Source organism: Carcharhinus amblyrhynchos, chromosome 3 (assembly GCF_965287045.1).
Source record: "Carcharhinus amblyrhynchos chromosome 3, sCarAmb.v2.hapA, whole genome shotgun sequence".
Taxonomy (NCBI): domain Eukaryota; kingdom Metazoa; phylum Chordata; class Chondrichthyes; order Carcharhiniformes; family Carcharhinidae; genus Carcharhinus; species Carcharhinus amblyrhynchos.
Window position 1 is genome coordinate 5416193 of NC_137326.1, and position 10709 is coordinate 5426901.

Below are 10709 nucleotides of genomic sequence, written 5' to 3' on the forward strand. Positions count from 1 at the left end.
TCCATCGCTAACACCCGGCAAATTATTTAGTCTCCATGTTTTATTTTCTTTGTTCTTTCCAGAAGGGTAAGGGATTTTAGTTCAGTCGGGCAGCATGGTCGGTGCAGGCCTGTTCTGTAATTTTCTTTGTTCTATTTAAAAATGGATATAATTCCATTAGAAGCGGTTCAGAGAAGGTTCACTCAACTCATTCCTGGGATGAAGGGCTTACCTTATGAAGAAAGGCTGAGCAGGTTGGGCCTGTATCCATTGGTGTTTAGAAGAATGAGAGGTAAACTTATTGAAATGTGTAAGATCTCGAGTAGTGGATAGTGGGAGGATGTTCCCTCTTGTGGGGGATCTAGAGCTCGGGGACACAGTTTAAAAATGGGAGGAAAGATAAAAGCAAAATACTACAGAATGTGAAAGAAAAACAGAAAATGCTGGAAAATCTCAGCAGGTCTGACAGCATTTGTGGGGAGAGAATCTGGGTCTGACGAAGTGTCATCCAGACTCGAAACGTTGGCCAAGTTAGAGAGATTTTTGACAGAGAGTCAAGGGTTATGGACGGCAGGCAGACATGTGGCATTCAGACCACACCCAGATCAGCTGAGATTTTTTTGAATGGCGTAGCAGGCACAAAGTCTGAATGATATACTCCTGCTCCTAAGTCTTTTGTTTCTGTAAATGATAGCAGCAAGGATCTGTGGAACCACGTCTTGTTCAATTTCTACAGCAGCCTTGCCTTCTGTTGTGTCGTCTGGAATTTTCGAGTCGTGGCACGTTGGTTAGCACTGCTGTCTCACAGCGCCAGGGACCCGGGTTCAATTCTGGCCTTGGGTCACTGCCTGGGTGGAGTCTGCACATTCTCCCCGTGTCTGCGTGGGTTTCCTCCGGGTGCTCTGATTTCCTCCCACATTCCAAAGATATGCAGGTTAGGTTAATTGGCCATGCTAAATTAACCCTAGTGTCAGGGGGATTAGCAGGGTAAATGTGAGGAATTACAGGACTAGAGTCTGGGTGGGATTGTTGTCAGTGCAGACTCAATGGGCCGAATGGCCTCCTTCTGCACTGTAGGGATTCTATGAATGATAGACAAATATGATACTGGTGCTTGTGAACAATTCTTCCATTGTTCAATTTCACTATCAAAGATACTGAATCACTTCAAGAATAACTCCAGGTAGCCAATGTTGGTTACTGCCAACATTTCTGATATAAACACAATCATTCAGGTCTCTCCTTAGCATGATAATCACGTCCCTCCTTCTTGCTTTTCTTATCTCCTGCCCACTCTTGCTTTGACATCTGGATGTAGCAGATCCAGGTGAGACTTTGGTCTTCTGCCCATCAATAATTCAGCTGTGAAAGTCTCACCGTTGTTTGTGGTGTGATATGATACTGAAATAAGAACCTTGAGAGCTTTGTCCCTAAAGTATCATCTGCCATTCTCTTCAGTCCTTCTTTCAGTGTCTGAACAGCTCACTCTGCCAAACCATTTGAAGCTGGGTGAATAGGTGTGGTAGGCGCATGGCATATTCCATTCCTCTGCATGAATTCTTGGAACAATTCACTCATAAATGCACCAGTAGCAGAAATGAGAGAATCCAGTAACCCATGAGTTGCAAAACCTTGGTGTAGCTTCTCTATTATAACAGGCACTGTAATGTTTAACCACTTAGAATGTGAATCCACAATGACTGCAGATATGTGATCCATGAAAGAATCTGCAAAATCCACATGAAGTCTTATCAAGGACAGTCAGGCCTCTCCCAAAGATGCTATGGTGCTGATGGCACCTTCTTCTGGTTAAACTGTCACGCAGAAGTGGACCGCACTTTGTTCCCCAAACCCAGATCCATATTAGGCCACCAAACATGTGACCTGGCTCGACTCTTCATTCCAGAGGCACCTGGATGACCCTCATGACTTTCACCTGTGACCTGTGAATGACCAGAGGGTAGAACGACTGCTCTTGATCCCCACAGTATGCAACCATCCTGCACACTTACCTTGTCTTTATACCTCACATTAGGCTTCAACTCATCACCTTCTATGATAGTTGGCCATCCTTGCATCAGAAACCTTTTAACTTGCGACAGAATAGGATCCCTGTCTGTCTATTGTTTAATCTGCTTAGCACTCACTGTAGGGGCAAGTCCCTCCTGTAAGAAAATTGTCTTAGGAGAACACAATACGTAGGTTGGCAAATCTGGTAAAGGAAGATGTCTCAATGCGTCTGCAATAGCATTGTCCTTCCCTGCGCTGTTTGCAATGCCACACTGATAGCCTGCACTGTACTCTTGCTCAGGCCATGGGAGGAATATATTTTGAGTCAACTTAAAATACTCATCAGCAGTTTGTGGTCGGTACATATGGTTGTTTGGGCCTTTTGGTTGCATTCAGTAAAGGAGACATGAGTTCTGCTTCTTCATAAACTATTCATTATTTCTTTGATCCAACTCCACATACAATTGTCCACCAACACCTAGTGCCACCTGTGGCCCCTTTATTTATCAGTGACCTTTATTGAATTATTGACATCAAATTAGGACTTAATTGGAAAGTGTGTTAACTTCTTAACAGCGGTGAACGAGCAACCATAAAAATAGAGAATATTTTCACTGCAAAAACGATAGCTAGACCTTCTTTGTCCAATTATGATTATCTCTTATCAGCCTTTGTCATCATCCTAGAAAAACCAATGTGATCTTTGGACCTGTCCTCCATTTCATGAGAAAGTACCATCCCTACATCTTAGGGCAAGGCATCACAAGACAGAATAAGTTCCATGTCTGGATCAAAATGGAATACAGTAAGAAGTCTGACAACACCAGGTTTAAGTCCAACTGATTTATTTGATAGTAAACTCACAAGCTTTCGGGCTTTGCCCCTTCGTCAGACAAATGGAGAGTTCTGGTCTCAGACAGAGCATATAACGGAAGCAAACCCCAAAACCTTGCGAGCTTACTATCAAATAAATTGGTTGGACTTAAACCTGGTGTTGTGAGACTTCTTAATGTGTTTACCCCAGTCCAACGCCAGCATCTCCACATCAAAATGGAATAGTAGGTTTGTCTTTTGCAGCAGTACTTTCACATCTCTGAAAACCTTTTTTCGTGTGGACTCCCATTTCTATTTGCTTTCTTTGTGCAGAAGTAGGTACAGTGGAACCAATGCTGTAGACAGTAGCAAAGACTTTCGATAATATTTATCAAACCTACAAATAACTGATCTTGGCCGAGTTCCTGGGCTCCAGAGCTTCCTTAATTGCTGGAACTTTCCCTTCCGGTCTGGATGAGCCTTGTGCAGTGATTCTGTGGCCTACATACCCCATACTGGGTGCCTGAACAATGCACTTGCTCCACTTCAGATGCAGTCCTGCATCTGAACATCTTTTTAAAACCCAATCCAGGTTGCTGAAGTTCTCCTCAGTTTTGCCCATAATTAAGGTGACATCTAACTAGACTGCAACGTTGGGATTATCTTGGAAAAGGCTGTCCATTGGCCTTTGAAAGATCGCCAGACTGGCTAAAAGCTGAACAATAGTATTTGAACAACTCTTTGTGCATGTTGATGGTCACTGCTTCGAATCTTCCTCTGGCAGGAGTTGTTGATATGCCTGGTTCAAGTCCAGTTTTGAAATTATCTTGTCTCCTCCTGGAGTTGAGAACAGGTCATCAACTCTCGGCAATGGGTAAGCATCCAGCTTGGAGCTTGATTAATAACAGACGCACCATAGAAAGCATTCTTTCTGGTTGCATCACAGCTTAGTATGGCTACTGCTCTGCCCAAGACCACAAGAAACTACAAAAGGTCATGAATGTAGCCCAATCCATGTCTCAAACTAGCCTCCTATCTATTGACTCTGTCTACACTTTCCGCTGCCTCAGAAAAGCAGCCAGCATAACTAAGGACCCCAAGCACCCCGACATTCTGTCTTCCACCTTCTTCCTTCGGGAAAAAGATACAAAAGTCTGAGGCCACGTACCAACTGATTTAAGAACAGCTTCTTCCCTGCTGCCATCAGACTTTTGAATGGACCTACCTTGCACTGAGTTGATCTTTCTCTACACCCTAGCTATGACTGTAACACTACATTTTGCACTCTGTTCTTTCCTTCTTTATGAACGGTATGTTTTGTCTATATAGCGTGCAAGAAACAATACTTTTCACTGTGTGCTAATACATGTGACAATATTAAAATATATGTTATCTCACCCCAGTTTAACTGAGTTCCTGAGCCAGTCACGCACTACTAGACCAGGACCATGCCCTTTTACCACCAGGAGCCGTGCTCTTGCTTCTTGGCTGTTATATGTAACGTCCACCTCCAAAGCCTGAGCAATGATATAGTCTCTCCAGTGTATGTCTGTAATTTGATCCCTGCCTGAGTGAGGGCAGACGCCTGTCTGGTGCTCCAAGTCTTCCTGACAGTCTCCTCACTGATGACCGATGCAGGTGTTCACCTCCATCTTGATTATTTACCATCGATCTCCACTGTGGCCTAAATAGGCTGTGCACACCATTCACTCATATTACACGGTGTAAGAGTGCTCCTCCATCTAGTCAACACAAGCAACGTGTCGTTGACTAGGCTTACTTGCATTTGAAGTTCCCTGCTCAGCCTTCGATTTGCTCTCAGCACTCTGGCACTTCTGAGCTAAATGATCCTTCTTGTCACAGCAGTGACAACACTGTCCATAAGGCTGTAATGATTCACATGGTGTGACTGTTTACACCTAAAACATTCCACTGTCTTCACCTTTTTACTTGCAGCCTCTTTCTTTACCTGATGCAGTGCACCTGCCTGCATGCCCCCATTGGTCCTCTGAATAACTTTCGTATTGCTGGCAGTTAAGTATAGACTGTTCCATCTTCCAAAAGTGACTATGGAATTTGAAATGTTGTACAGTTTATGAGGGTTTAGGATAGTGATGATCCTGAAGGACTGATTTGATTTGATTTTGATTTGATTTATTATTGTCACATGTAAAAACATACAGTGAAAAGCATTGTTTCTTGCGTGCTATACAGACAAAACATGCCGTTCATAGAGAAGGAAAGGAGAGAGTGCAGAATATAGTGTTACAGTTATAGCTGGGGTGTAGCGAAAGATCAACTTAATGCGAGGTAACCCATTCAAAAGTCTTGACAGAGCAGGGAAGAAGCTGTTCTTGAATTGGTTGGTGTGGACCTCAGACTTTTGTATCTTTTTCCCGAAGAAAGAAGGTGGAAGAGAGAATGTATGGGGTGCCTGGGGTCCCTAATTATGCTGGCTGCTTTGCCGAGGCAGCGAGAAGGGAGATAGAGTCAATGGATGGGAGGCTGGTTTGCAATGATGGATTGGGCTACGTTCATGAACTTTTGTAGTTCCTTGTGGTCTTGGTCAGAGCAGGAGCCCATACCAAGCTGTGATAAATCAGAAAGAATGCTTTTATGGTGCTCCTGTAAAAGTTGGTGAGAATCGTAGCTGACATGCCAAATTTCCTTAGGCACTAAATAGTAAATTTCTTTAGCAACTAAATCCGCAAATGAACTGCCCTTCCCCCCCATTTCCATGGTGTAGCTAAATTTCTGACTATTTTGTATGTCTTCGCTCCACGCACACTGAGGAGAATTAAGAGCTTATTCGCCTCATCTGCCGGGAAAAAGTGCTCCAACTTTTCCACATATTCAATCAAGTCACTTGTTCTCTTCTGCCATCTCACTGAGAGTCCTGAACGTAGCCATGGTGCTGCTAACTTGTCTTCCATTGGTAAACTCATGAAGCCCGCTGGGTAGAGCTCTGGGCTGCAACGCCCATGGCAGACCTTGCAAAGTGTTGTACCTGCTGAAACCCGAATCTTTTCAATCCCATCCTTGTCACCAAAAGAATGTGACAATTTGACAACAAAAAAAATTGTCAAAACGCTTTGTGGAATTTAATCTTCTTTCATATATAAAAAATAATAAAGTTTAAGATACAGAATGGACTCAGAATAAGGAGCAGCTAGTTAAGTGTCAAAATAACTACTGGAAAAGGATCATAACTAACAGCCGTTAATATACCAATATAGACAGGTGGCAACAGCAACAACTGATGACATTACAGCACTTACTGATGATATCAACAATGGATATAAATAAGAAGATGCATAAGAATAATGTGCTATAACAATCCTGTCGGTTATCGAATCAAAAAAACAGACGCATTCTTCTTTCTTTCTTTTCAGATGCTGTTAGTGAATCATGGCTAAAGTGCAAGAAGGCTTCATTCAGTGTCTGTTCCCGTGGAAACTGTGTTTGACTCTTCTCAAAGGTGACAAGAAGGGTTTGTTCAAGGTTATGTTTAATACATTTAAAATCACTTCGGTTTCGTCAACCTCTTGATGTTAGCTCAGTATTTGTGCTCCAGTGTTTTATTGAGGCTGCCTATATACCACAGCCCAGTGTTATTCCCCTTATACTGTATGTACACATGGAACATTCCATCATGTCGTACCTCAGCATGTGACTGGAAAGCTTGTTGTGACACTGGATGGTTCTGTACTTAATGCGTTCAATTGAATAAAAATTTTTTTGGAAACGTATTCGCTGTTTTCCTTCGTACAGCACCTGTCGGCTTTCAGTCAGCGCCTCACCTTAGGTGCTAATGAGATATCTGTGAACCTCCACCTGCAGTTGGGATGTCAGAGAAGCTGAATGATCAAGGCGTGGCATTGAAAATCTCTGCCATAACGGGCAGGAACCCCTGGGCTTGAGCCTCAATCTCTGTTGGGCAAGGCTGATCTCAGGCTTCGGGGGAGCTGATGGCCGAGCAGCATTATCGTGAGACTATTAACTAAAAAACTCAGCTGGCTTCGAATCCCGCCGTGGAATTTGAATTCAATAAAAGAAATCTGGGTTTAAGAATCTACTGATGACCATGAAACCATTGTCAATTGTTGGAAAAAAACCCATCTCATTCCTAATGCCCTTTAGGGAAGGAAATCTGCCGTCCTTACCTGGTCTGGCCTACATGTGACTCCAAAGCCATAACCAATGTGGTTGATTCTCTACTGACCTCCAAGAGCAACTAAGGATGGACAATAAATCTGACCAGCCAGTGACACCCATGTCCCACGAATGAATGAATAAAGAATTGCCTTTTTTTTAGATGAAATTTAATCTGTTGAGTTGAGGATAGCAGGGTCACACCTCCAATGGACTTCAACCAAGCAGTATATTTTCCATTTGTAACCCTAATCCCAAATTCCCCTCCAACTCGATTTTCAACTTTGTTGATGACACCACCATAATGGGCCAGATCTCAAACAATGATGAGACACAGAACAGGAAAGAGATAGAGATTCTGGTGAACTGGTGCGATGACAATAATCTCTCCCTCAATGTCAACAAAACGAAGGAGATAGTCATCAACTTCAGGAACATAGTGGAGAACATGCCCTTGTCTACATCAATGGGGATGAAGTGGAAATGGTTAATAGCTGCAAGTTTTTAGGTGTCCATATTATCAACAACCTGTCCCCCCATGCCGACACTATAGTTAAGAAAGCCCACCAGTGCCTCTACTTTCTCAGGAGACTAAGGAAATTCAGCATGTCTGCTGCAACTCTCACCAACTTCTATAGATGCACATTGAAAGCATTCTTTCTGGTTGTATCACAGCTTGGTATGGCTCCTGCTCTGCCCAAGACCGCAAGGAACTGTAAAGGGTCATGAATGACACCCAGTCCATCTCTCAAACCAGTCTCCCACCTGCTTTATGCTAATTGTTGTTGTTTGGGTGTTAACGTAGAACTGACCCTAATGTGTCCTGTCCCTATCACACCACTGCTCTGTTTCTTGTTGTGAAGAGGCAATTCTGGACACTTCCTGAGATCAATTAGAATGTCATTAGTTTCTAATAATCAACTACTGTTTATAAATCCCTGGTACTTGGCATTGAAAAGAAGTCAGGTTATCAAGAACAACAGTAGTAACAAATTGTACTCTCTTTAGTACTGAAAAACACCCCAAGGCATTTCACAAAGACGTAATCAAACAAAAAAGATGTTCCATTAAAGAAAGTAACAGCAGGTGAGGTTTAAGCACAGTCATAGAGGTTTACAGCATGGAAACTGGCCCTTCGACCCAAATTGTCCTTGTCGCTCTTTCTTGAGTTTTAAAAGGCGAGAGAAGAGTGCAATTAGGTTTAGAGATGGGGCTTTAAGGGTAAAGGGCCTAAACAGCCAATGACATGGTTTCCAGTGCTGAGGAAATGCGAACATGTGAATTAGGAGCAGGAATAGACCATTCAGCCCTTCGAGCCTACTCCGCTGTTCATTAAAATCGTGACTAATCTGATTGTAACCTCCTGCCTAACCCATAACGTTCATGTTTATCAAGAGTCTGTCTACCTCTGCCTTAAAAGTATTCAAAGACTCAGCTTTCACTGGCTTGTCAGGAAGAGAGCGCCAAAGACTCACGAACCTCTGTGAAAAAGATCACCTCATCTCCATTTTAAATGAGTGACCCCTTATTTTTAAACAGTGATCCCTTGTTCTAAATTCTCCCACAAGACCAAGTATCCTCTCCACATCCACCCTGTCAATACTCCTCAGGATCTGATATGTATCAATCGAGTTGTCTCTTACTCCAGTGGACTCAAGCCTGGCCTGTTCAATCTTTTCTTATAAGATAACCTTCCTAATACTAGTTTGCGAATCCTTCTCTGAACAACTTATAAATCATTTTCCTTTTTCTCTTAAAGAAAGAAACCAATGCTCTATATAGTTCTCCAGATGTGGCCTCACCAATGCCCTGTACAACTGAAGCATAACCTCCCTGCTTTTGTATTCAATTGCTCTCGCAATAATAACATTTTATTAGCTTTCATCGTTAATTGCTGTACCTGTATACTAGCCTTTGTGATTCATGCATTAGGACGCCCAGATCCCTCTGCACCTCAGAGCATTGCAATCTCTCACTATTTACATAATATTTTTTTTTATTCTTCCTGTCAAAATGGACAATTTCACATTTTCGGACATGATACTCCATTTTCCATGTCTTCGCCCATTGGTGTAACCGGTCTGTGTCACCACTCAGACTTCTTACATCCTCTTCACAATTTACTTTTCTACCTGGGAGAGGTGGATGCACATGAGGCTGAAGTTGAAGATGTGTTATAGGGCTGGAGGAAGTTACAGAGGTAGAAACAGATGAGACAATGAAGCGATTTAATCATGATAAGATGAGATTTTTACATTATAAGTGATGGAGGAATCAGGAACCAAAATAGATTGGCAAAGAGAGGGTGGGCAAACAAAATGTGGGATAAAACACAGACGGTAGAGGTTTGGACAAGCTGTATTTACAACAGACAAACCATTCGGCCTAACTGGTGTATACTAGTGTTCATGTTCCACACAAACCTCCTCCCACCTTGCATCTTTCCTGTCACAGAAGCCTTACCATTTGGCCCCTTGACTCTCTGACAGAGCATTTCACCCAGGCCCTATCTTCATAACCCCAGATATTTAGTCTGTTTATCCGCCTAATCTACACACCTTTAGACACCCCAAGGGATAATTTAGCACGGCCAATCCACCTAACCTACACACCTTGTGGAGTGTGGGAGGAAAGCGGAGCACCCAGAGGAACCTCATGCAGACATGGGCAAACTTCACCTGAGGCGTGGTTAGAGCCCAGGTTCCTGGCACTGTGACATAGCAATGGTAAACACTGTGCACTGTCCTTCTATTCCTTTCTCCCTCATGGACTTATTGGGTGGGATTTTATGTCCTCGCTTGGGCAAGACCAGAAATCCTCACCCGAGGTCAACAGAGATTTCCATTATTGGACCCTCGCCTGCTCTGAATCCATGGCAGGAGAGGTGGTAGAGTTCTGGCCAGTGTGTAGTTACCTCTTTAATCAAACTTTCAAATATATATCCTTATATCACCTTGTGTGTTTCAATGCCAAACTTTGCTTTATAACCCCCTTGTGAAGCGTCTTGGGGTGTTTTCTTATATTAAAGACGCTATACAAATAAATATTAATTGTTGTTCGTCAGTTCCCCCTTAAATGCATCAGTGCTATTTGCCTCAACTGTTTTGTGGTAAAGAAATTCCACGTCCTCACCATTCCCTGGGTGGAGAAGTCTCTCTTGAAGGTCATAAATCTAAGATATTGACTAATAAATCCAATAAGGAATTCCACAGCAACCACATGGAGTGGTTGAGACAAATCACATAGATGTTTTTAAGGCAAAGCTAGATAAGCACACAGGGGAGAAAGGAATAGAAGGTTATGCTGATAAGGTTAGATGAAGAGGGATGAAAGGAGGTTTGTGTAGAGCATTAACATCAGCAGAGACCTGCTGGGCCCAATGGCCTATTTCTGTTCTGCTCACTATGCAATTCTACATAAAGTTATATATAGATTTAATCAAAATGACTCTCAGTTGAGATTAAATTCCATCTGTCCTTTCATAACTATTTGCTCTCACTGTGTAATTAGGAAAGCTTCATATTTTTGCAACATTCTCTGAATAGAGATCACATGAACCACTGCTCAGTGAAGAATTATTCAGCATTGTTGGGTGTTGGTGGTATTTTTCAAGGAATGAGAAGATGGGGCAGCAAAGGTAAGGAAAATCATTGCGGTTAATTAATGTTAAATAGATGATATCATGTAACACATTGCGAAGTGTACTTTGGGACAACTCCACAAGCTTGCTTTTCGATCATGCCAATAATTAGGAG

The 10709-nt window shown here is 42.6% G+C and overlaps 1 protein-coding gene across 1 annotated transcript in view; it reads left to right on the top strand.

Moving 5' to 3' along the window:
• The window catches only part of LOC145341307 (MICOS complex subunit mic25-like), a 426042-nt gene extending 419491 nt beyond the window's left edge, over positions 1-6551 (top strand). The window contains exon 8 of the mRNA XM_080186227.1: positions 6195-6551. Within this exon, the coding sequence (XP_080042353.1) occupies positions 6195-6218 (24 nt within the window). The 3' untranslated portion in view covers positions 6219-6551. The remainder of the gene's footprint in view (positions 1-6194) is intronic.
• The last annotated feature ends 4158 nt before the right edge of the window (positions 6552-10709 follow it).